This window comes from Macaca nemestrina, chromosome 15, assembly GCF_043159975.1.
Source record: "Macaca nemestrina isolate mMacNem1 chromosome 15, mMacNem.hap1, whole genome shotgun sequence".
Taxonomy (NCBI): domain Eukaryota; kingdom Metazoa; phylum Chordata; class Mammalia; order Primates; family Cercopithecidae; genus Macaca; species Macaca nemestrina.
In genome coordinates this window covers 7413997-7440713 of record NC_092139.1, presented here as the reverse complement: position 1 = coordinate 7440713, position 26717 = coordinate 7413997, and the positions used below count along the sequence as shown (strand labels likewise).

Here is a 26717-nt window from a genome sequence, read left to right as displayed (position 1 = left end):
GACGCACGCGCGTTGTTTCCGCGGTAGTCAGGGCAGTTTCTACCGCCGGCTTAAGGAGGTTTCGGGCTCCTGGGATTTCTGTCCACGCTCCTCGCCCTCGTCCTCCGCGCCGGAGCAGGTTCGCAACCTCCTCAGACCCTCCTGCTCCCGGCCGCCGCTTTCCGCCGCGGCGAGATCCCCAGGTAGGCCCCGTGCCGCGCGCATCCCGTTGTTACCCGCCACCATGGCGCCCGCAGAGGCCGAGTTGCCTCCGGGGAGCGCGCTTCTGCGGGATGCTGGGGCGCGAGCGGGACTGTTGACTAAGCTTCGTTGCTGGATCCTGGAAGTGAGGTCAGAGCTGAAAGTGGCCTTAGGGGTCACTTAGGGTCTAATCCATCGTTTTTCTTGTGGGGGAGCTGAGGCCCTGGGAAGGGTCACATTGCGTTAATGCAGTGTCTGTCGCCTCCGCTCCTCCGCCTTACACGTCTGACCTCTCGTCAGATACATGTCAGCTCCTCGGAGAAGCTTTCCCTGGCCGATTTGCAGAAGGGCATCCCCTTTTAGCCTCTTCCACGTCAACCTGCTTCATTTCTTTTGTAGCAGTTACCACTCTGAAACTAAGTCTGTTTCTGTCTTATCCCTCCGACTATTTATTGTATACGTATATAGGTGCAACTATACAGGCAGTACGTCTCCCCGCAAGTATTATTAAACACCAGCCGCCCTGGGCCAGGCACTTACTGTGGGACCGAGCATGCATTAAGGGAAGAATCCAGGCAAGTGGCTGCCCCCTTGGAGCCTGCATTCTGGTGGGGAAGAGATTGAGTATAAACAAGAAATTCCAGGTTATGACTGGTGCTGTGAAGAAAGCAAGGGGATGTGATGGAAGTTTAGATATGTTAAAGTTAGCAGAGAAGCCTCTGAGGAGGTAATTAAAGAATACGTGTGACAGCTTTTTTGAAGTATAACTTACATACCTTTCAGCCATTTAAAGTGTACATTGTGAGTTTGGAAATTTTATGCAGTTGCATAAACATCACAACTTCAAATTTGGGACATTTTCATGACCCCAAAAAGTTCGGAGGAGGCAACTTTTGCACTGGGATGTGAAGATTAAAACGAAGGTAGCTGTGGGGAAGGGGAAACAAACCATCCCAGGCTGAAGAAACAGCACTAGGTTTGCTCCAAGGCAGGGATGAACTTGCTGTGTTCAGGAGAGAAAGGAAGCCAGCAGAGCTAGGAGGGCTGGGGTGCAGCAAGGCAGTAGAGAGCGGGAAGAAATGATTAGGTGGGTCCCACAGACGCCTGTGCCTTCTGAACTTTGGAAGTTTCCCAGTGGTCAGCATAAGGTGTGGTCCACACTGACTAACACGAACGACTCTTACCTACCATGTTCTTTTCCCTAAGTTCATCCCTAATGGCAGAGATGTTCTCTCCCAGCTTGAAGGTTGAGGTAGAGGAATAGAGTGAAAGTAACATTTATTAAGAACCTATAGCTTTTTAGGCACTGTGTGTGTGGCTTCAGTTAGTTCTTATAACTCTGAAGTAGATATTAGTGTCTCTGTTTTACAGATGAGAAAATCAAGGTTAAGCGACCTGTCCAAAGCCATGTAGCCAGCACCTGGACTGATTGCAGAAGCCTTGTTTTGCCTTTGTCCGTTCATACAGTTAACTGGTGTTTCAAGTACCTCTACGTTTGAGGGCAGAAATGTGGTCGGCAAGCACCACATCCCCTCACTTTCACTAAAACATACATGTGCTTGTAGCTGTTGCTCTCACCTTTTGTTCTGCGCTTATTTTTCATGAAGCTGAGGAAACTCAAATGCCTTCCCCAGATTCCTTGCAGTTTCTCCGTTCTATGTTGTCTTGTTAGCAAGGATGTCACTCAGCCATTTGTCTCCCTTTGGAGAAGTGACTTGTATGGAGGACTTCTCAGTGTAACGGGTAGCAGGATTGAAATGTGGCTTCAGTGTATGTAACTTCTCAGGGAGTTGGAAGAAAGAAAGGAAAACTCGTTTATTGTACCTGCTATGAACTAGACACTGCATTTTCTACATAATCTGATTTGATCCCCAGACCAGCCCTGGAGAAGGTGTTAATGTTCTCTATGTTTGCAGAGCAGGAAGATGAAGACTGGTGAGATCAGAGTCCCAACTCCTGAGTGGCAGAGGCCCTGGCCAAACCCTGGTGGGCCTGTTAGATTATGATACCCAGGAAAAAACCCAGGGTGGGAGAGGTTCTTGCTGGGTAAATGTCCAGAACACGATGCCAGACCTTTTTAAAAATTTTACCAAGAAATTGCTGATTTGCTGCCGGGACTGGTTGTTCTAGGTAGTTTCATGCAGATACTGACGTAAACCAGAATTCAGAAATTAGTAAGAAAGTGAATGCCCACTAGGTGGAAACCTGAAAGCACGAGGACCTGCCATCTTGTTTACTGTTGTATTCCTGATGCGCAGCTCAGTGTCTCTATGTAAAAAATGAGTGAATGTATTTTCTAGCTGGTGACTACAAAATAATCTGCAATGTATCCATATTGGTTTATTAATGGTAACAAATGAACCGTACTAATATGAGGTAATAGGGGAAACTGGATATGGAGTGTATGGGAATTCTATCTTTACTATTTCTGGAGACCTAAAACTACTCTAAAATAGAAGGTTTATTTTTTGAAAGCGCTCTGCTCATTGCATGTATAAATCTTGTCTGAAAAGTGAACCCTGGCCTCAAGCCACTTTGAGTATTTCTCTTCTACCAGTTAATTATCTTACCATTGCCTCTCAGTGATATTAAGAGAAAACTCACCCTTAACATTTTTCATTATTTTTTAGGGTCAAAATGAGCCTGTTTGGAACAACCTCAGGTTTTGGAACCAGTGGGACCAGCATGTTTGGCAGCGCAACCACAGATAATCACAACCCTATGAAGGTACCACGAAAAGCTTCCTGGGGCTTGTAGGAAGAGTTTGGCCAGAGTTTCTCCCATCAAGGACAGAACCTGAGATGACTTGGGAGCCTCCTTTGGGCCAAAAGCTTTGAAAGTTTGTCTAACTCATCTTTCTCAAACACTGGAGCACAGAAAATTGTCCCCTCTACTAGTGTCCTGTTCTTCCTGGCCTGCCAGGTCTCCAGAATCACCGAAGGTGCAGATTCCAGTGCAGATTCCCAGGGCCTGGCCCAGGACTGTTGACTCAGAATTCCCATGGTTGGGAAGAAGGGAGGGCAGGTGAAATCTAGCACTGTGGGGCCAGAGTGAACTGGTCATTTAGAAAACGAGGCCATGGGCATTTCATCAGCAGCTGCTGCTGCTAGTCCTGGTGGTGCTGGTGCTTTCTCCAGCTTATTTTTTACTCCTCTTTTTGATCATAGTAAGGAAAGGTCTAATTCAGTTAGTTCTTGAGCACAAGGGAAGGCCACCGTGAGGTAATTAGTGAGAAAGAAAACCATTTTGAATTAAGTTGTGAGTATGCGTACATTTTAACATTGACTTTTTTCCCCTAGGATATTGAAGTAACATCATCTCCTGATGATAGCATTGGTTGTCTATCTTTTAGCCCACCAACGTTGCCGGGGAACTTTCTTATTGCAGGATCATGGGCTAATGATGTAAGTGCTCCTTAAATACGTGTTCTATAAATCATCTCTCTTTGTATGGGCAAGGTTAGCTTTAGCTCCGTTGTTTCCCAAGTAAATGAATCAGTTAGACTTATTTATGGCCTTTTTTTAAGAAATCAATTTGGGGGTGTGAACCCTTCTGAATGGCAGACATTATTTGTTCTTACACTGGTTTTTATTAGGAAAGCACAAAAATGTATTGCTCGAAATTTTCTACTGTAGTTCAATCTCTTGAAGTTTATTCCTAAATAAAATGTCATATTTATCCAGAGTGAACATTATACCCAGTGGCACACACCACCAAATTCCCCTTCTTGGCATCCTGACAGTGTTCCTCAGGCATGTGTTAAACTTTTTCAACATTAAATAATAGCACAGATCTGCCTAAATACTTACTTATTGTGTACAAAAAGAAAGACAAAAAATTGCAATTTGCTAAAAGAAAGAAAACGCTGGTAGAAAAATAAGCAAAGGGTGTAAAGAGGGGCTTCACAAAAGTAAGAATAAACCTGAACCATTCATCCATACTTGTAGTCAGAAAAATGCAAATTTAAGACTCTTTTTTCTATTAAGTTAACAAAATTAAAAGTTTAAAAGAATAATAATGCCAGCAAGGATAAGCTGAAACCCTACATGTACGACTGGTAGGTATGTAAGTTGGCAGAGCCTTTCCACAGGATAATTGGCAATAGTTACCAAAAATCCTTAAGCTTATACCCTTTATCTCATTGATACCCTTCTGGGACTTGAGTAGGAAACCTGATAATGTGCTTCATTTGCGTTGTCTAAATTAACCTTTATAACAGCCAAAGCACTGTGAACTTGGTCTCTATTTTATGGATCAGGATGCTGAGCTTAGGGAAGTAGAATAACTGGCCTCGGGTTGCGTATCTGAGTAAGTGGCAAAGCCAGAGGCTGCAGACGCACAGTAAGGCTCAGGGCCACGCTTCTAGTTAGCCAGTGCCTGGTACTGCCTCTCAAAAAACCATAATGCTAGTGAAAATTTTGAAAATGTTAATATCCAATAGTAATGGCACTTTATGGTGTGTTTGTATGATGGAATACCATTGTACGTTTTTGGAAAAGTTTTCAAACTGTAGCCTACAGCACGGGCAGCAGGGATTAGGAGAACAGGAGGAAAGATGGTAGTCAAGGTTGAGCAAGCTTGCGTTCTACATGTAATTTCTAGAAAGATTTCAGATGATTTGCTGCTTCAAAAAAAGGATGTTTAAAGTTGAACAGGCTGGTGATGCAGGAGGAAAGCTGTAGCTGCAAAAGCAAAGATACTGTGTGATCTAGTGTCTTCCAGAAAATATGTGTACATGGAAAGAATAAGAGCACACAGAACCATTAGCTGTGGTTGTGTGTGGTGTGATTAGGGTGATTTTTATTTTTTTGCCATATTTACAAAATCTCTAAAATGTATTACTTTTTTTAACGGAGGGGAGATTATATAAAAAAGTATTCAGAAAAGAGGTAAGTTTCTGCTTTGGTCTTACCATTCAGAGAATGGTAATGGGTAAGTGATATTCTACTTTAGAAGACATGTCTCATAGATGCAGTGAGAAAATTATCTGCAATTTTATGTGTAAGCAATAGAATTTGTTTATTTTAATAGCTTAGGCATAAGAAAACAGTTTTCACAGATATTTTAATTCCTTTGTTCTTGAAGTTAGATAATTAGGTTGCTATGAGAAGTCTATGTATGGTTAAGGTGTACCCCATTAGTTTTTAGGTGTTAAATGCAAGCAATACATTGTAAATTGCTTTGTTTGCGTTGAATTTTTTTGTTACTACAGGTTCGCTGCTGGGAAGTTCAAGACAGTGGACAGACCATTCCAAAAGCCCAGCAGATGCACACTGGGCCTGTGCTGGATGTCTGCTGGAGTGATGTACGTTCCCTTCCATTTCTCATGTACTCTTTTACTTAAAGTACAGAATAACTGAGAATATTTAATAATCCAAACACAAATAGCACATACGTGTTCATATTGTAAGAATTCTAAGTTTCTGAACATAAATATAGTCGTTTGTTAATGTTCTTAATGTTGGCTTTAGTTAGCCACTTTCTTTGAAAGCTTTTCTTGTGTTAAATTTTGTGTGTGTGATTTAGGAGAGCTGAATGATTTAGTGGTATTTACAAAGAAGCCAGCAGGGAAGGTGAAACACCTGTGGCGAGCCGCGGTGGGTGGGGCTCCTGGAGCACAGCATGCGCTGCAGTGTAGAGGGTCTTCCTCCTGGCAGAGGGGAGCCAAGGGATGAACAGCTGTAGATGGGCCTTGGCCTGGCGAGGGGAGCCAGGGGTTGAACACCCCAGCCTCTCTCCTCTTCTCCTGCCATTGCTCCTGGTGGCTGAACCCGAAAGTAGTGCGAATGTTAAGGGGCCTGGTGACAGGCAGACACACTGCAGTGCTGAAGAAGCTAAGCCTTGAGGACCCTTTCGAGGCCTTGTACCTGTTCGTTTAGTCAGGTTTATTGAGTCTGATTTGCCTGCTGTAAAATTGAACCTTTTTGGTGTACAGCTCTGTGAGTGTTAAGAAATGCATAGAGTTGTGTTCAAAATATAGAAAAGAGCCATCGGCCTCCAGATTCTCATCAAATTCTTCCCAACTCCCGGCCCCTGGAAACCACTGATCTGTTTTGTTTTGTTTTGTTTTGTTTTGTTTTTTGTCCCTATACTTTTGCCTTTACAGGAATGTCATCTCAGTGAAATCCTGTAGGGTGCAACCTTTGCACTCAGCATGTTGCATTAACGTATGGTGATTGTTTTGTCATATATATTTCCTATGTTTGGGGTGGGATGCTGGAAATTAGGACAGTCATTGAGATATATCATCTGCAAAATGCTAATGTAAGTGGTAGGAGTTTCTCATAAAAGATGTACAAGTTGGTCGTAGTGGTATTGGGGGTATGCCGTTCGAATTCGTAAGAAGAGAGTGGTTAGAAGGGTCTTGATAATGAAATTTGTGATATAGAGTTCTGGTGGATATACAGTGTGTAGTGCTCCTAGGAAAATAGTAGTTAGAGCATTTATTATGATAATATTCATATATTCTGTAAAGAAGATGGCAAATGAGCCTGCGGCATATTTGATGTTGAAGCCTGAGGCTAACTCTGACTCTACTTTTGTTAGATCAAAAGGGGCTCGGTTAGTTTCTGCTAGTGTGGAGATAAATCATATTATGGCTGGGGGCCATGATGGTAGGAGTCAGAGGAATTCTTGTGATGAGTATGTATAAGTTAAATGAGCTGCTTATCAGTAGAACTGATAGCAGGATAATAGCTAGGGTGACTTCATATGAAATCGTCTGGGCCACAGCTCATAGTGCGCTGATTAGTGCATATCTTGAATTAGATGCTCATCTGATCATAGAATAGATGGCTAGGCTTGATGTGGCTAGTATAAATAGGAGGCCTACATTAAAATTAGAGGATCTGGTATAGGGAGGGGGTTTCATAAGAGGAGAGCAATGGAGAGGGCTAGGGTTGGAGCAGTAATATAAAGGGTATTGATAGTAGATGGTAAGGGCCGCCAGGGTTCTTTGGTGAAAAGTTTTATTGCATCAGCGAATGGTTGAAGCAGTCTGTAGGGTCCTACAATGTTGAGTCCTTCACGTAGTGGATATAGCCTAAGATTTTTCATTCGATGAGTGTAAGGAACGCTATCGCGATAAGAGTGGAGATGTTAGGAGCAGGAGAAGGTTAATTATAGGCATGTTGTTAAGAAGAGGAATTGAACCTCTGATTATAAAGTGTTTTATGCAGTTGCCAGGCTCTGCCATCTTAACAAACCCTACTCTTGGGTATAGTGTGTGATGATTTATTAGATTGAGATAGCATCATCTGTGGAGTGAGGGCACATTATGAAGTGGGCCCTATTTCTCTTGTCCTTTCTTACTAGGAGGAATGTTAAATAGGTAGAAACAGACCTGGATTACTCCAGTCTGAACTCAGATCACACAGGACTTTAATCATTGAACAAACGAACCCTTAATAGTGGCTACACCATTAGGATGTCCTGATCCAACATCGAGGTCGTAAACCCTATTGTCGATATGGACTCTAGAATAGGATTGCACTGTTATCCCTAGGATAACTTATTCTGTTGATCAAATTATTGGCTCAGTGTGTAATAACTCACTTAGACTAGTGTGGTCTTAGTTTAGGTTGTTAGGAGATTGAATTATGTTCCGAGGTCACCCCAACCAAAATTTTTAATGCAGGGATAGGAGGCTAGGGCCTGTAGGCTTGTTGGAGTTTTTATTTGCATTGATGAGTTAAAGCTCCGTAAGGTCTTCTCGTCTTACTTGTTTATATCCGCCTCTTCACGGATAGGTCAAGTTCACTGGTTGAAAGTAAGAGACAGCTGAACTCTCGTGTGGCCATTCATACAAGTCCCTATTTAGGGAACAAGTGATGATGCTACCTTTGCATGACCGTTGAACATATGTCACTGGGCAGACTGTGCCTCTGATACTGGTAATGCTAGAGGTGATGTTTTTGGTAAACAGGCAGGGTAGGATTTGCCAAGTTCCTTTTACTTTTTGTAATGTTTCCTTAGAGCATGCCTGTGTTGGGTTAACAGTGCAAATAATAGGTGTTTATTATATCATTTATTAGTATTGGGCTGTTAACTGTCAGTGGGTTACTCCGGTCTGATGTAAGCTTATGCAATGGAGAATGCCTTCATGTTACTTATATTAACGTTGTTGCTTCTATTAAGTAATAGTTTAGTCCGATGTGATGTTAAGAGTTCAGTAGACTGGTTAGAATTTAAGATAGTTAGATACTGAGCTTAAATTCTTTCTTAATTAGTGGCTGCTTTTGGGCCAACTGTGGTGGTAATGTTTTTTACTCTCTGTAGGAAGAGTCTAAAGAGCCGTCCCTCTCTAGACTAACAAACTTACAGGGAGATTAAGTAATTCCATGGGTAAGTTTAAAGTTGAACTGAGACAGCCAGCTATCACCAGGCTCGGCAGGCTTGTCACTGCTACTCATGAATCTTCCCGCTATTTTGCCACATAGGTGAGTGTGCTCTTTCAGGTATTCTTGGGTAGCTCATCTGGTTTTAGGGGACTTGGCCATTGTTCTCTATGTAAAGTTATTTCTAGTTAATGCATTATGCAGAAGGTATAAGGGCTTGTATTTGCTTTTTATTCCTTGATATAGTTCTTTCATCTTTCCCTTACGGTACTGTCTATTGCACCAGGATAGAAATTTCACCTATACTTTTGTTTAAGGTAAATAGTTTGATTAAGAGAGTTTGATAATATTTTTCGCGAGGTTTGGGGCTAGAGTTGGCTCAGAGTGGTCAGGTCATGATGAAATCTTCTGGGTGTAAGCCGGATGCTTTGGGTTAAGCTACACTTTGGCTTGTCCAAGCGCACTTTCCAGTATGCTTACCATGTTACAACTTATCTCCTCTATACCTGTGTAGAAAATTAACAGTAATAGTGATTTCTAGAGTAGTATTTGAGGAGGATAATGGGTTTTGTGTGCGTGCTTCATGGCCTTATTCGATCAAACACTGCTCTTGGTTTACTGCTCAATCCTCTTTAAGCCCTTAGATTTCATAAAGGCTGTCGTGAGATTTTCTGGACATAGAAAATGTTGCCTATTTCTTGCCACCTCATGGGCTACACCTTGACCCAACGTTTTTATGTGTGTACTTGTGCTTACTCTGTAACCTTTTTTAGGGTGTGCTGCAGATGGCGGCATATAGGCCGGGGGCAAGAGATGGTGAGGTGTATCGGGGTTTATCAATTATAGAACAGGCTTCTCTGGAGGGATATAAAGCACTGCCAAATCCTTTGAGTTTTAAGCTGTTGCTTGTACTACTCTGGCAAATGGTTTTGTTAATGTAACTATTAGGGTTTAGAGCTGAGCATAGTGGGGTGTCTAATCCCAGTTCTTGTCTTAGCTGCTGTGTCTTCAGGGTATTAAAGCTACTTTTGTAGTATATTTTATTTCAACTGGAGTTTTTTACAACTTAGATGGAGTTTAGCTTTATTGAGGGCAGACCTTAAACACTCTTTACGCCAAGTTCTATTAGCTTGGGTTAACTCTATGGCCACAGTGGCTGGCACGAAATTAATCAACCCTAAATATTAGTATAGCTTAGTTAAACTTCTGTTTATTACTAGATTTAACACTACTGTTTCCTGTGGGGGTGTGGTTGAGCCAAGTGTTTTGAGCTGCATTTGTGTGTGCGTGCTTGATACCTGCTCCTTTTGATCCGGGTGATCTAGAGGGCGTTTTCACTGGGGTAGGGATGCTTGCATGTATAATCTTACAAATAACTAATAAAAAGGCCAGGACCAAACCTATCTGTTTATGGGGTTGTGTGGACCCATTAGACATTTTCAGTGTCTGGCTTTGAGTGGTTAAGCTACATTAACTGCATAGAATACTTAAGTGGAAAATTAAAGTATGAGAAAGAAAGAAAGAAATAGTTGTTTACAGTTCTGGAAGTTCAGGGTCTTTAAAGGTGAATTGGCAGAGGTTTGGCTAAGAAGGTTATTCATAATTAGAGCATGGTTGACTTAGGGTTATGGTATATTGGGGTAGCACTTTCAGAGGGCTATGCTCAAGGCATTATATTGGTATTAGGGCAGAAGTTTAGTTAATATATTATACATAATGGAGGATTTATTTGGTAGGGGGGTCTTAAGATTTTTTAGAAAATTACATCAATCGAGGGGTAGCTGTTGGGGTGTTTGTGGTTAAAATATGTCTGGGTTCTGACTGGGTTGCATTTTAGTCTCTTGTGTTTGGGGTTTGGCAAAGGTGTGTTTACCCAGGCTGATAGTAAAGTCAAATTAGGGGAGGGCTGTCGGAAATAGTTCTTGAAATTGAGCGTATGTGCAAGCGTGAGCGTCTGTTGATTAATTGTTATATCCTTCAACCAGAATTAACACCTTATGGTTGTTATGTCAGTCTGGAATATTCAGTATAAGTTCAACTACAATGGGTTTGGCAGGAATCAGGCTCTTGCCATGCTGAGTCACAGCACCCCCAAAGTTAAATACCAAATACATGATAGTGCTCCCGTGACTGGCTAATAGGGTGGTCTTTAGTCCATCAGGATGCCTTATTTAAAGGGAACGTGTGGGCCATCTTAATTTTATGGCCATACGTTAATGCAGGGGTCCCCAACCCCCAGGCTGTGGACCAGAACAGGTCCATGGCCTGTTAGGAACTAAGCTGCGCAGCAGGAGGTGAATGGTGGGCCAGTGAGCCTTAACTCCCTGAGCTCCGCCACCTGTCAGATCAGCGGCGGCATTAGATTGTCATAGGAGCTCGAGCCCTGTTGTGAACTGCGCATGTGAGGGATCTAGGTTGTGTCTTCCTTATGAGAATCTAATGCCTGATGATCTGAGGTGGAACAGTTTTATCCTGAAACCACACCCTCACCCCACCCCAGTCTGGAAAAATTGTCTTCCATGAAACCGGTCCCTGGTGCCACAAAGGTTGAAGACTGCTGCTTTAATGTGATCTTATTTATCTCGTATATAAGAAATAATTCTGTGTATAAACATTTTGACATAGTTTAGGGGCCACAGTTGCTCCCATTTCATTCATTAGCAAGGATAGGCTTCTCTAAGGCATTTTTATCATCTGTAAAATGTCTTCCTGACATACCTGATCAAAGATATGACACTACATTAATAGATACATGAAAAGTTTGAAAAGTGAAGCATTCATTTCATATGCAACTTATTTTTAGTTTACGCATGGAAAAGTAGCAGCATGAGTAGATTTGAAACTTTTCTAATGTATTTTGCCTGTCTTTACTGATTGGGCAACGGGTCAGAATTAGAAAGTTTCTCATAAAGTATGGCAAGAAATAGAACTAACTGATGCAGGAATCCTTTTGCTCAAATGTTATCTAATGGCTATTGGAATTTATAAAACTGAATCTAAGTTTCATACCATCTAGTGGGAGGATCAGACATGGGAATGAGAGTTGTACGTTCTGAGGGAGGTAAGGTGAACTGGTGCCGGGTGGGAAAAAGAATACAGAAGGCAACTGTAAAGTTTAGAAAGGCTTCTGTGAATGCTTTATAGAAAACAAGAATAGAGCTTTTTTTTTTTTCTTTTTTTTTTACTGTTGCTCTGTCACCCAGGAATGCAATGGTGCGATCTCAGCTCACTGCAGTCTTCGCCTTCTGGGTTCAAGTGATTATCCTGCCTCAGCCTCCCAAGTAGCTAGGATTACAGGTGCCCACCTCCACACCCAGCTAATTTTTGTATTTTTAGTAGAGACGGGGTTTTGCCATGTTGCCGAGGCTGGTCTCGAACTGCTGAGCTCAAAGTGATCCACCTGCCTCGGCCTCCCCCAAGTTCTGGGATTACAGACATGAGCCACCACGCCTTGCCAGTAGAGCTGATTCTTGAAAAGTAAACTACATGCCTATAGCTTTTTAAGCATTGTCTCATCCAGTTGAGGCCTGGGTTCAAATTTCAGCTCTGTCTCTTCCAGGCTTTTGACTTTGCCAAGTTGTTTAATCTTTCTAAATTTGTTCTCTTGTTTGGAAAGACAGGGTTGTTGCCAGGCTGGAATGCGGTGGTGTCATCATGGATCACTGCAGCCTTGATCTCCTGGGATCAAGTGATCCTCCTGCCTCAGTCTCTGAAATAGCTGGGACTGCAGGTGTGCACCACCATACCCGGCTTATTTTTCTATTTTTTGTAGAGATGGGGTCTCCTTATATTGCCCAAACTGGTCTCAGACTCCTGGCCTCAAGCTATCCTTCCTCCCAAGCCAAACTTGGTAAAGTTGAATCTTCGGTACTTTAAGGACATGGTTCAAACTCTGTGGCTGAAGCAGGTAGACTTAGAACAGCTGGTGGAGCATACACACATACTCTTTCTCTCCCCAGTGCTTTGCTGGATTCTCCTTTATGTCTGCACGTGTCCACTGAGATTGGCATGCTCTGCTCCACAATGCTGATGACATGTGGTGGGGCTGGTGTTATGAGATTGAGAGGCCAGTGTTCACTTGGATTCAGGGCAGCCCTCTCCATACACTCATACCTTTCCTTTGCCGTGTTTTCAAGGATTTGTAGAATTACAACCTCATTAAAAGCATGAGGAGCAAGTTTTATCTCTTCTTTCAAATGAAGTCACTTCAGTGGAACAAGTTTTTGCTAGAGGAGAATGGTGGTCAATTTTTGAGCTCTGAAACCAAAAATGAAATAAATAGACTAGGCCAAGGTTCAGCAAACTATGGCCCATGAGTCAAACCTGACCCACTGACTGTTTTTGTAAATAAAGTTTTATTAGAATGCAGCCACACACTCGTTGATTGACATAATATGTCTGGCTGCTTTCAAGCTGCAGTGACAGAGAAAACCTACTTTGAGTTCTTTGTGTGGATATTGTGAAACCATCAGACAGTGACCACTAATTTTTAAATCTATTTGACAGGTTAGATAGGACCAGTGACTGTTGTAAATTGGCATAGCTTTATTGCATGTACTTCGAAGTGTTATTAGATAGGGACTGAACAAAAGTAATAGTGATTATATAGTTATGTGTTTTATATAGAGAGAGAAAGACAAATGTAACAAAATGTTTACAATTGGTGAATCTGTGTGAAGTGCTTATGGGTATTTTTTGTATTTTTGCAACTTTTCTGAAGGCTTAAGATTTATCAAAATAAGAAAAAATTTTTAAAGTGGCCCATGGTTGCTGCTGACAGGAGACCTGGGATCAGGGACAAGAGAGTTTGTTTTCACTAGTTTGTGATTTCTGATTTTTAAAATCCTGTTTGTATGTTCTCGCTTAGAAAAGTAAGTCAATAATGAAATAGATTAAAATGAGTTTTTTGTATGACACTGTAGTTTGCAGTACACTGGTCCCCAAACAATTGGAAAAATAAAGATTGCCAAAGTTTGCCTCAATATATTCAACTTAGTATCTAAATGTATATAGAGATTTAATTTTCCTTAAAATGCAAAATCTTCTTCATTTTATTTTAGGATGGTAGCAAAGTGTTTACGGCATCGTGTGATAAAACTGCCAAAATGTGGGACCTCAGCAGTAACCAAGCGATACAGATCGCACAGGTAACAGAAGCCTCTGCAGAAAGGCTGGGCACAACTGGTACCCAGGACTCTCATGGCTCTTTAAGTGAAATAATTATTATAATTATAATAAAAGGTGCAGTTAGACTCTGTCAAATCAATTAGACAATATAGCAGAAACGTCTTGAGCACAGAAATAACAATTTTATAACCATTCTCATTCTTAACTAGTGTTCACAGATTGTCTTGTCATGAGTCTTCATATATGTATGGATAGAGTCATAAGGAGTTAGCGACATTAAAATCTATGAAAGATAGGTCATAGGTGATCCGTGATATTCACAGGTTGGACGTTTTGACCTCATGCATGGCTGGTCTTCTGCCAATTGCATTTGGTCGCTTACTCGTTCATGTTCTCTGTCTAGGGGCCAGTAATAGAGCAACGAGTAAGGGGGGCGTTTCCCCACACATGTGGAACTTTTACCATTACTCAGGGGCCACTGGCAGGTACTGTGTGAAGAATGCCAAGGGCAGAAGTAATGAAGATAAGAGAACCTAGAACCAGAGGGTCCAGCCTGCTAAGGGGGCTTCAGGAAGAGCACAATGCTGAAACATTTTCAGGAAGGCGCTGCGTACTCAGGTCACAGTGCTGCATACTAGAAACATCTCCTTGATCTCTTAATTCATGTCACCTTAGTGAGTAAAACTGGTGGAATCCCCTACTTGTTATTTCTGAATATCTCCCTAAGGAGGAGCTTACTTTCACTCGCACATATGTCTTATGAGTGAAAAAATTAAAGTTTGCTGGAATGGAAGGTAGATGTATGTTCTTGTGTTAAATTGACTGTTTTGATCAGGAGTGTATTAGTCCCTTCCTGCATTGCTGTAAAGAAATTCCTGAGACTGGGTAATTTATAGAGAGAAGAGATTTAGTTTGCTCATGTTCTGCAGGTTGTATGAGCATGGCGCCGGCATCTGCTCGGCTTCTGGGGAGTCCCAAGGGAGCTTTTATTCATGGCGGAAGGTGAAGCAGGAGCAGGCACATCACATGGCAAAAGTAGGAGAGACAGCTGTGGGCGAGAGGAGATGCCACACCTTACAACAGCCAGATGTTGTGAGAACTCACTATCGTGAGGACTGCACTAAGACAGGAGGGATCCGCCCCCATGACCCAGACATCTCCCACCAGGCCCCACCTTCAACACTGGGGATTACATCTCAACATGGGATTTAGTGGGGACATGCAAACTACGTCAGTGAGGAAAGATTGGTAAAATGCTAAATACCTTTGATTTTTATTTGCTATGACCTCAGTATTTAAATTAGTTTCTTCCCTTTGAATTGCCACAACTAAAGCCATTCAGCACATTCTTACATTTACCTTGGCCTGTTTTGTTTTTGTCTTGTTGAAAGCATGATGCTCCTGTTAAAACCATCCATTGGATCAAAGCTCCAAACTACAGCTGTGTGATGACTGGGAGCTGGGATAAGACTTTAAAGGTATAATGTGCAATTGAGGCATTGTTTGGCCCCGTCAGGATTGTCGTTTATTCTTGCACCATTTTGACTTCTACTCTGAATGGTCACATACTGGCTTCTCTTTTTTGCTTTTAGTTTTGGGATACTCGATCCTCAAATCCTATGATGGTTTTGCAACTCCCTGAAAGGTGTTACTGTGCTGATGTGGTAAGAGATTTTAACTTAACATGTATTTACTTTTAAAAAAACAAATTAAGTATTTCTCACCTTGTGGTATCTTGCAGTTAGCGGGTAATGTAAAAATCCTGCCGACTTTAGTAATAGATATAAAGGATAGAGCTCAGTCATCTTCAATTGGGAGATTTTTGTACTGCGTTTCTTTTAGAAGTACTTAATACTGGATGTCAAATTTTCCTGCCACTTGTTTGAACATATGCAGCTAGCTACGTGCCATCTCTAGTGTGACATCTATCATGTCCTTTCCATGGCAGTAGGAAAACTTGCAGTAACTTTGTGAGGTGGTACCAGGTCTTTGGGGACTGTCTCTGAGTGGGGTAGAATTGAACTTTCTCGGCCAGGCACCGTAGCTCATGCCTATAATCCCAGCACTTTGGGAGGCCAAGGTGGGTGGATTGCTTGAGGTCAGGAGTTTGAGGCCACCCTGGCCAACATGGTGAAACCCCATCTAAAATACAAAAATTACCAAAAAAAAAAACAAAAATACAAACTCCTCTAAAAATACAAAAATTAGCCGGGCATGGTGGCACATGTGTGTAATCCCAGCTATTTGGGAGGCTGAGGCATGAGAATTGCTTGAACCCAGCAGGTAGAGGTTGAAGTGAGCTGAGATCACACCATTGCACTTCAGCCTTGGTGCCAGAGTGAGATTCTGTCTCAAAAAAAAAAAAGAAAAGAAAAGAAATAAAGAGATGGAATTTTCTCCATCTGTTTAGTCACGTCTTAAAAGTTTTGTACCAATAGTCCTGTAATTCCACTTTTAGGAATTTATTACAAGAAAATAATCAAAGATAGAAATGGTCTTTGTTTTTGTGTGTTTTTTGTTTGTTTGTCTGTTTGTTTTTTGAGACAGAGTCTCGCTCTGTTGCCAGGCTGGAGTGCAGTGGCACGATCTCAGCTCACTGCAGCCTCTTGCCTTCTGGGTTCAAGCGATTCTCCTGCCTCAGCCTCCCATGTAACTGGGACTGCAGGTGTGTGCCACCAGGCCCGGCTAATTTTTGTATTTTTAGTAGAGACAGGGTTTCACATGTTGGCCAGGATGGTCTCAATCTCTTGACCTCATGATCCACCTGCCTTGGCCTCCCAAAGTGCTGTGATTACAGGCGTGAGCCACCACGCCTGGCTGGTCTTTGTTTTATGTTATATAGTGGAACATTGGAAGTGGTCTAAGGGGCCACCAAGACACAGATAAATAAACCCTTTGGTAGGTTCATTTGAGGGGACGTTAGACAGCCGCTGCTAGTACTTGAAAAAATATGTGACGTGGACCTTATGAAACATGTTTTGAGTAAAGGATATGAATTGTACAGAAATATCCAAGTATCATGCTGAGGACAAAGACTGAAATAAAATATACTATACCGTTAGCCAATTATTGAGAGCAACTGAAGGGGTGGTGTAGGGGATTTTTATTTATTCTTAGTTCCTGAGTATATTTTCTAAATATCCATATATTTTATAGTTAATTTTAAAGCACAAGACTTTTTAAAATATATGAATGTTCTACTTTCAAATACTGTTTCTTAGGTTTTAGTGAAACATAATCACAGGATTATTAAAATCCAGACTTAATTTTGTAACCAAAACTTAATCAAACACATTAGTATAGAAACAGCATACTGCTTCACCTGAATCGCGTCTCTGTTTTCCTCTATTCCCTAGATATACCCCATGGCTGTGGTGGCAACTGCAGAGAGGGGCCTGATTGTCTATCAACTAGAGAATCAACCTTCTGAATTCAGGAGGATAGAATCTCCGCTGAAACATCAGGTGCGTCATTAGTCAAATCAAGAAGCATGTATTTAGCACCTGCTGTATGCAAGATTGTGCTCACATCTGGAATACAGTTGTATTTTGAAAAACCTATGAGTATGTTCAAAGGAGGGTGAATTGAAGGATATAAACACAAATACTTAGTGAGTGAATACTAAGTAATACTAAGGTATCCCTGGATGAACTGAACTTACGTCTTCTCCAAACATGCCCCGGATGGCTGAGTGCAGCTGAATTGTAGGGACCAAGGGAAAACTTCTCCTTTGCTTTCTGAAGGAGTTTACTGAAAACCAGCTGGCAAAAGACAGATTAATAGGAGAAATGGCATACAGATTTATTGATGTGCACAGCGTCTTACAAAGATCTTAAAGGCAGTGTGGTTGATGCTTTCATACCATCTCGAAGTCACAGCAAGAAGGGGGCTCAGGGCATGGCCCAAAACAGGTTCTCATGGTAAATCGGGTTCTCGTGACAAGACAGGTTTTGGGAAGAAGAGAAGAGAAGTTCTGTGGGGCAAAGGTGGTCTTGTTAATGTGGAGGAAGCCCCTCAGGCAGCACCCTCGGAGAGGACTGAGATAACGGCATCAGACAGCAGTTAATCTTCCCTGAATCAGTACAAGGGAAGGGCCTCCGAGAAAGCCTGGCTGCACCAATGCCCATTTTTCTCTGCAGATGCAAATCTCCCCACAAAAGATAGCTTTTCAGCTATTATTTCCAGCCCTTCTGAATAGCCATCTTGAAATATGTCAGAGAAGTCTATTTTGGGGGGAAATATTTTGGTTTCCTTGAGAATAAAATTACACATCTGGATGGGTTGGTTCCATTGTAAATTCCTAGCTTCCGACTTCAACTCAGCTTGCATCACACCTAGACAGTTGCTAGCTTTTTCTCCTTCGCTCAGGCCTCCACTTGCCACAGGGCTGCTGGGCCTGCATTCTTGTCAGCTTCTCCATCCTTTAGTCTTTGTCTCAGCCAATCAGATCAGCTCTTGCTCAGAGAAAAAAGAAGCTAATGGAAACTTCCTCCTCTTTCTCCTGCCAGATCTAGAAATTTGTCTGTGCTTGCCTCCTCCCCTGCCTTTTCCCCCATGAGGTGGAAACCGTCCTGCTAAGGCCAGTTTTGTGGTGGGACCCCATGCCCTCCAGACTTCTCGGGAACCGTATGCAGAGTATCACCTCTTTCCCATTCCCCCATCTCTCCTGCCACGTAGTACTTCTCCATTAGCACTGACACTTGCTCAAATCTAGTTGATCCTAGAAAACACACCTCCCTTGACCCCCACATCCTCCTCCAGTACTGCCTGTGTCCCTTTTCCTTCCGCAGTTGGGCATCTTGCCTGAAATGTCCTTTGTTCCCTTACCTCCCACTCATTTCTCACTTGTGAGACCTTTGCCCCTGTTGCTCCGTCAGAACGGTTTTTGGCATGACCACTGGTGGCATCCTCATTGGTAATTCCAGGGGACACTGGACAGCCATCCTCTTACTGGAACAGAGTACCACTCACTGTTCTTACGAGACACATTTCCCCAGCTGCTGTCTTGCCAGCCTCTCACCCGCTACCTCTGTGGCTGCTACTCCGTCTTTGCTGGCTCTTGGCTGAATGTGGAGGTTCCACAGATGTCTCCCTAAGCTGCTGCCTCCTCCACCCAAGCACAACTGATCTCCCATCCACTGTCGCTCAGCCACGCCCTGTGGACTGGAGACTCAGACCTCATTTCTGTGCTCCTGACAGGGACACCCAGTCGGACAGCTCCTTGGTGTGTCTCCCAGGCGTCTGAGCCTGCAGTATCATACCCACGCCAAACCCACGACTACATTCTGTGGCTCTTTATTCAAATGTTACCCTTGCCTCAGGATTCTCCCTTGCCACTGCCAGCAGTACCATCTATTTTATACGTATGTATGGATATCATATACATACTAAATATTTCACTTCTTTTGCCTACTAGAATGTAAACTCCATGAGAGCAGAGATTTTTGTTTGTGTTTGTTGCCACCTCCCAGCACTTGGAGCAGGGCCTCAAGTGTAAAAGATGCTCTGTAAATATTTGCAGAGTGAACATTGGATCTGAACCTGCCCCTCTCGGCCACCACCAGCCTGTTGCTCCTGATGTGCTTCACGGCCCATTCAATGGGACCTCCATCTCCTTTGGTAGAGCCAGAAATCTTGAGGTCACCCCTGATTGAACTCTCCCCCTCCTGTCTCACTAATCCTCAGTCTCCTCCCCTCCACCCTGAAATTATTTGGGAATCTGTTCATTTTTCTCCCTCCCTCCTGCCACATCTAATTCAAATACTGGAAAGCACTTAGATCAGAACTCTATGACATTGGTCTTGGCAGTGATTTATTGGCTATGACACCAAAAAGCACAGGCAACAAAAGCAAAAATGGCCAAGTGGAACTGTGTTAAACTAACAGCTCCTGCACAGCAGAGGGAACCATGAAGAGAGTGAAAAGGCAGCCTGTGGAATGGGAGAAAATATTTGGAGACTATTTCTGACAAGGGATTGATTTCCAGAATACATAAGGAACCCCTACAACTCAATAGCAAGAAAACTGGCGACATGAAAAACGGACCAAAGACTTGAATAGACATGTCTCCAAAGAAGACCTACAAATATCCAGCAGGTGTATGGAAATGTGCTTAACATACTAACCATCAGGGAAAGGCAAACGAAAACCACAGTGAGATACCATCTCCTACCTGACAGGACCACTGTTACCAGAAAGCCCAAAGATAGCAAGTGCTGGGGAGGGTGTGGGGAACCTGGAACCCTTGCGCACTATTTGGGGGATGCAAAATGCCACAACCGTTACAGAAAACTGGAGGCCTCAAAACATGAAAAACAGAATCCCCATATGATCTAGCAGTTCCACTTACGGGTCTTGATTCAAAAGAATCAAAATGGGTATTTTGAATAGACCTGAATAGACCTATACTCCTAGCGTTCCTTGCGGCGCTGTTCTCAATAGCCAAGTGAACAGATAAAGAAAATGAGGTGTATACCTGCAGTAGGATGCTGTGCAGCCTGAAGGAGGAAATCCTGCCACTCATGACAGTGTGGGTGACCATGAAGGAGATTATGCAAAGTGAAATAGCCAGACACAGAAAGAAACTGCATGATTCCACTGAAATGTGACATCCGACATAGACTCACGGAAGTAAAGGGTGGAATGGTGGTCATCAGGGGATTGGGGGAGAGGGAAATGGGGAGCTACTTAATCAATGGGATGAAATTTCATTAAGCAAGATGAGAATGCTCTGGAGATACGCCGTACAACATGGTACCTGTAGTCAACAATAACGTAGACTTAGAAATGTATTAAGTGGTGGCTCTCGTGTTAACTGTTCTTACCACAATAAAATAAGCACATAGACCTTGGCTCTCGTTCAAAGCATCCTCCCGAGGTGAGGCAGCGGCTCTTGTAAGTGGCACCACTGGCCTTGCCGGACTGCGGCCTAAGCCCTTCCCTGCCTCCCCATTTCTTTTTGGGTGAATCCCCAAAAAACCGGGTCCCATCTGGCTTCACTTCCTGCCACCTGGTGGTAGCGCCCTGGCCTCTCCGTTGTCGAGGACTGGTTGTTGTCGGCCTTTGCACAGGGCCAGTGCGTGTGGCTTCTGGTGCAAGTGGCACCCCTGGCGTTGCGCAGTTCCTGGTGTGTGCCACACAGTAGACCCTGTGCTGAGGACCAGCCATGGCCTTTTCTGTCGTCTAAGAACTTGCAGATGTTTGTCACTTTGCTTTACTTTTTTTCTTTGTACTCACAAAAGTAATGGTCTGGCAATTTTTAAAAAGGTGGGGGAGCAAACAGTACAGCAATGAAAGAGCAGGCCGTTTTCCTTCGTACTTAGGAAACATGCATCCCCAGCAGCTGTCACAACGCCAGAGGCTGCTTCTCCCTTCGTCTTGCCTAGCCCCTACTTGGGTCCTGCCGGGCTTCCCCTGAACTCACACAGAAGCTCAGATGGCCAGCTCGGGCAGGGCGGGTGGCCCTCCGGGCTTTGGGCAGGTTGCCACGACTGGAAGGAAGAAGTGGTATCTCTGAAGTTAGCTTCTCCTCAGGGTGGTCGGCTTCTGTGCCCAGAAGGCTGGGTAGTGGAACCTCTGGGTTCTTCTGTAGAGTGGAGACCCGCCCTTGGGCCCTCAAACTCAACACTGGGCGAAGTGCAGCGTGTTGCTTGTGTGTAGCATGGCCACTGCACCCACTGTCCCCTTCACCCTGTTTCCCTGTGAGTCTGGTGCAGCAGAGCCTGCATCCCTCCTCCAGCTGGGGAGGCAGAGGTGCAGAAGCATCAGGTGACCTCCTGAGGGGTGTCTGCCTAGCCAGGGCCGTCTCCATTCCCCACGGGCATTCCGCCTCGCAGCCCGTGGGGCTCTGCTGGCATGAACGCGGCCTTGTAGGGTGGCAGAGGGAGAGCGAGCAGCGGAGGCAGGGAGGGGCACGGGGTGTGCAGTTTGGTCCTAAGCTCACGGCTTAGACGGAGTTATTAAGGAGTTAGAAAGCAGTGCTTACTGCTGTGTCGTATTTGAGTGATGATGTTCTGGTTCTTCTCAAACCTAAACATGGGGTAAAAATGACTTACCTTCATGTTAGTCATGAAATCTTATGTTACGCTGTGATTATGTCTCTGTTTTGTTTTAACTGTAGCATCGGTGTGTGGCTATTTTTAAAGACAAACAGAACAAGCCTACTGGTTTTGCCCTGGGAAGTATCGAGGGGAGAGTTGCTATTCACTATATCAACCCCCCAAACCCGTAAGTGTGACTCTGTCAGCTTGCAGATTTCACCTGACTTTTTTTTTTAACAAAGGGAGACTTACATGACCCTTTGTTTTTCAGTGCCAAAGATAACTTCACCTTTAAATGTCATCGATCTAATGGAACCAACACTTCAGCTCCTCAAGACATCTATGCGGTACGTTTTTAGACACTTTAACTGTGGTGATACATCTGGAAACCAGACTTGGAGGTGGCTGAGGAGTTGTGGGATCAGAAAAGACTCATCATTGAAGAGCTTGTGTGTGTTCATATCTGGAGATAAGTGGCTTATGCTGTAGGCTTCAGGTTTCTGTGGGGTTTTGTTGTTGTTGTTGTTGTTGCTGTTTTTGAGACAGAGTCTCACTCTGTCGCCCAGGCTGGAGTGCAGTGGCATGATATCAACTCACTGCAACCTCCACCTCCTGGGTTCAAGCGATTCTCCTGCCTCAGCCTCCCAAGTAGCTGGGACTACAGGCGCCCAGCTAATTTTTGTATTTTTAGTAGAGACGGGGTTTCACCATATTGGCCAGGCTGGTGTCGAACTCCTGACCTTGTGATTCGCCCGCCTCGGCCTCCCTAAGTGCTGGAATTACAGGCGTGAGCCACCGCGCCCGGCCTTGTTTTCTGTGTTAATGTGCCCCCGACTAGCAGCGTTGTGTATTTGTTTCTGAACGCAAGCTTAGGATGTTTTGCCGGAGGCTTCTCCCTCCCTTAGGAGTGCTGGTAGACAGCTCACACACAGAGCTCACACTGAGAAATCTTTTGCTCAAAAGAAACGTTTTCCTGAGGTCTGCTCCTTGTTTCTTGCTGTCCACATGCTCACTTTCTCTGGTGTGCAGGCCTTACAGGAGGCAAGATTGGGTTCTGGGCTGGCATTTGATGGAGGAAGTCTGGATAGTTTCTTTTGCGATCAGCGGGCGGCAGCTCGAAGGAAACGTACCTGTGCGCTTTGTTTCCTAACTCAAGCAGGAAGTGTGCGTGGGTGGAACCTTCTCCGCGCCCCTCTGCCTGCCTTCTCATTGTGCATTTACCTTGCAGGTAAATGGAATCGCGTTCCATCCTGTTCATGGCACCCTTGCCACTGTGGGATCTGATGGTAGATTCAGCTTCTGGGACAAAGATGCCAGAACAAAACTAAAAACTTCAGAACAGTTAGATCAGCCCATTTCAGCTTGCTGTTTCAATCACAATGGAAACATATTTGCGTACGCTTCCAGCTACGACTGGTCAAAGGTGAGAACTCCCGGGCGCTCCAAGGTAGTAGAGCCAGGTTCTAGGTTCAGAAGGCCTAGGCCTGAGTTGTGACTCTTCTCAGGACTCACATGTGTCCTTGGGCAGGTCACCGTCCCCTCCCTGTAAGGGGAAATTGCAGGACTTCCTCAAATGGTTGTGGGAATTCAGTACAGCCTTTGGCCAGAACCCAGCACACAGGAAGCACTCAGCCAGTGTGAGCCATTATGGGCTGCTCTGTTCCTGGGCACAGAAGCACAGGCAAGCTGGGGGCTGCACTTCATGAAGGGGGTGGCAGGGCGGGTCGTGGAGCTTTCACCTGGGTGGTGTTGGTTGGTTGGTTAGCTGGGTAGTTTGCGCAGGGGGAGTTAGGAGCTGGCAGGAGCGGGGCTGCAATTTTGAGGGCTTTGGGAGTGATGGTGAAATGTGTAGACTCGGGTACTCCATGCCCAGCCCCGTGGGAAGTGTGCTGGATTTCAGCCAGCCTGCGTCTTTCTCCACCGCTCAGCTCTTCCGGAGAGGTTGTCATCATTCTCCTCCCACCCCACTCTGCCCTTTGCTCCACAGCAGCCTTCTAGACTTTTCCCCACCTACCCTGCCCTGGCTTCCGATGGGGAGGTCGCCTGCTTCACATAGGAGGGGCTTCTAGTGGCCTGCAGTGTCTTTCCCGCTCACCTCATGTCCACCTGTGCTGACCCCACCTCCTTCCACCCTCACGGCTCTTTTCTGGGCCTTCTCCCCCTGTCTTCTGTCCCCGTTCACCAGCTCCTTCCCCTGTCTAAGCACGGAAGCCTCGAGGAGCGGTTTCCCTGTATGTTAAGGCTATCGAGAGAGAGTGGTGTCAGCGCCTACCCTCTTGGTTCCCTGTGCTCGGTCTCCTCCTCAGTCCACTGCCAGGTACTTTCTGGCCTCTTAGAGCTGTATGCAGAGTCCCCGTGGCCACGTTCTCCTTGCCCAGTCCAGAAGCTTCCTTTCTGTCTGTGCCAGGCACTCACCTGTCCCTTCTCTTCCACACAGCTTTCCTCGCTACTGCTTGGCCATGTCCTGGTTTATTCTGCTTCGGGCTGTGGTTTCCGTCCTCCTGCCAGCTCCTGTCTCTTGGCCCCTCTTGCCTTGCTGACCTCTCGCCGTCTCAGCCTGGGGGGCCACCACAGGGCTCTAACCAGTGCTTTGCATTCCCAAGACACCTGCTGCCACACAAGCCAGTGACTGGAGACGTCCCTTGGTTCCGGCCCTGGCCACTCCACCTTTAGTATTTCCCAGTCTCAGGAGTATGGCTGCACCTTACCTGAGGCCCTGAACATAGACACAGAAGTCCAGCTGATTGCCTTCCATCCCTCAGACCCTCCAGGCCTGCTGCTGCTTCTGTGCTTCCCCGTTTGAGGGTTTGCTGTGTGAGCCATGCAGCTGCATTTTTTTTAAAGCAACTTTATTGAGGTACAGTTGAAATGCAGTCATTGTTTAAAGTGTACAGTTTGATCAGTTTCAACATCTGTAAATACCCATGAAACTATCACCACAGTTATCTCCCCGAAAGGTTTTTTTGTGTGTTCCTGTAATCTTCCCATACGCACACACAACACCATGGATCTGTTTTCTGGCATTATGGACTAGTCTGAATATTCTAGAATTTTCTATAAGTGGAGCCCTACACTACATTTTCCCCTTGCCCCAGCTCCTTTCCCTCAGCATAAGGATTTTGAAATTCACCCGTGCTGTTGAGTGAATCACTCGTCTGTTACTTTTCAGTGCTGCATAGTATTCCCAGGTAGGGTGTGCCATTTGTTTATCCATTCACCTGTGTAAGCCATGCACTCAAAGTTTTGTGACGAGTGTACTTTTTTGGTTCTGCCTGGCTGAGGTTGGACAGGCTGTGGCATGCGTGGAGCCCGAGGCCTCAACTCCCACATTGGGCTCTTTACTGAATCTTCTCTTTGCGTCCTTGTCCCAGCAGCTGCATCAAAATTCTGTATTTTAACCTAAATGACACGCGGGACTCTATACATTATAAGCATTAAAAAACGTAGTAATAAATTGAAAGCAGTGAGAAAGGTAATTGCTTTGAGTGCTGTTTAAAAATTGAAATAATCTAATTCATTTAAGCAATTAATGTCAGCTTATTGTGGAGGTTACATAAATTAGAATCTCTTTAGTTTAAAAGAGAAATTTGCTTCAGGGATTTTTCATTGCTCTTAGTTCAAGGACAGTTATCTCTAGTGCAAAGTCATGATCACATATGATTGATGTTATTAGCTTGCTGCTTGAGTAACCGTTCAGAAAAACTACACTTTGTATATTATGAGAATTAGTGGTCACTGTTGAGCAAAACTTCTAGAGCTTTCTTGGTGTGCCTGTTGGGAAGAGAATAAAAACGTGTCATCACAGTACAGTGGCAGAGTGCACCCGGCGCCATGCCCCACCTCCGTCTTCCAGGTCTTTGGCCCACCTGTGGCTCCTGCCTGCTGTCTCTCTTCCAGATCATCTGCCTGGCCCACCCCACTCGCCTCTCTTCCTAAAACTGAAATGTGATCACATCACTGACCTGCTTATGGCCTCCTTTTTCCTGGGGAATAACATTCAAAGGCCTCCCTCTGCCGTTCACAGCCCTGTAGTATGGCCTCATCCTGATTTCAGGGGTCTTTTGATGCTATATAGCCCTGCATCCCCTCCAGTGTGGGCCTGGGCAGACATGCACATCTCCGCACACGCCTCTGGATCACTCGCCACCATGCATGCCTCTGCTGCGCTCTGTGTCTGTCTGTCGCTCCTTCTGTGTGGGGCGGGATGTCCTTCATCCCCATGATACTCGCAGGTCAGATGTCCTCCTTTCCGTGAAACATTCTCAGGTCAGAGCTAATGCTGAGCAAGGGGCCCAAGGCAGTTATCTTGGTGTTAAAGTCCTGGGGTGTTAAAAGGGGGCTCAGTGTGGAAAACACGAACCTGTGAAGACTCTCTCAGCAGGACATGGATGACACACTGGTACCAACACGTCCTTAGGCCTTTCTCTGAGGACTGAAGTTTTGCTTCACATTTAACTTTATCTTTGTTGTTTTATTTCTCTGAGAGATTATGCTTCCAGTATTGTAGCACAGGACTTCACCTAGAAAAAGCACCTACAAACGCTTTCTGTTGAATAATAAGATCATTGGTGTTTTTTGTTCTCTTTAGGGACATGAATTTTATAATCCCCAGAAAAAAAATTACATTTTCCTGCGTAATGCAGCCGAAGAGCTAAAGCCCCGGAATAAGAAGTAGTGGCTGGAGACTCTGGCCCGGCCAGAGTTGTTCTCTCCACTCTGCCTCATCTCTATACGAATTTGGGTCCCAGCCTTGTTGGGTTGTCAGCCATGGACATGGATTTCAACCCCTGGAGGAAACGATGTCATTGTTGAGCAGCCGAGAGCCCAGGCGTCCGCGGCGACTTGCCGTCTCTCCATTCCACTGCCTGTTGCAGAGTTTTTCTGTAACTCTAAGGGGGTTGAGGTTACTATAGACGTTAGATTGCGGGCACCGCCAGGGATTTTTGCAGTGCTTCAGTGTACGTGTTAGAGAATATTGGCCAAGCGTCTGTGAGCCCCGTGCTGTATTTTGTAATAAAGTCTTTTGCAGATTGCT

General features: G+C 44.6%; 1 protein-coding gene across 4 annotated transcripts; it reads left to right on the top strand.

Annotated features, from left to right (window-relative positions):
* Positions 1-26717, top strand: LOC105470614 (ribonucleic acid export 1). Of its 4 annotated transcripts, XM_011722776.2 has the most exons (13): positions 246-330; positions 649-755; positions 2811-2907; positions 3480-3584; positions 5393-5485; positions 13577-13663; positions 15035-15121; positions 15236-15307; positions 17000-17107; positions 21763-21869; positions 21954-22029; positions 22911-23105; positions 26271-26717. In XM_011722776.2, exons 3-13 carry the CDS (start codon positions 2818-2820, stop codon positions 26355-26357), a joined length of 1107 nt encoding a protein of 368 aa, XP_011721078.1. In that variant the 5' UTR covers positions 246-330; positions 649-755; positions 2811-2817; the 3' UTR covers positions 26358-26717. The 4 variants fall into 4 exon arrangements, with proteins under 4 accessions (XP_011721077.1, XP_011721076.2, XP_011721078.1 ...); XM_011722775.3 differs by lacking the exons at positions 246-330; positions 649-755 and adding an exon at positions 1-182; XM_011722774.2 differs by lacking the exon at positions 649-755 and having other exon boundaries at positions 228-330.

Excerpts from the sequence above, each read along its gene's own strand:
- LOC105470614 (XM_011722775.3), top strand. The coding sequence starts at position 2,818 with ATGAGCCTGTTTGGAACAACCTCAGGTTTTGGAACCAGTGGGACCAGC. Across the intron at positions 3,585-5,392 it reads CAGGATCATGGGCTAATGAT|GTTCGCTGCTGGGAAGTTCA; the intron begins GTAAGTGCTCCT and ends TTGTTACTACAG. Across the intron at positions 13,664-15,034 it reads AAGCGATACAGATCGCACAG|CATGATGCTCCTGTTAAAAC; the intron begins GTAACAGAAGCC and ends TCTTGTTGAAAG.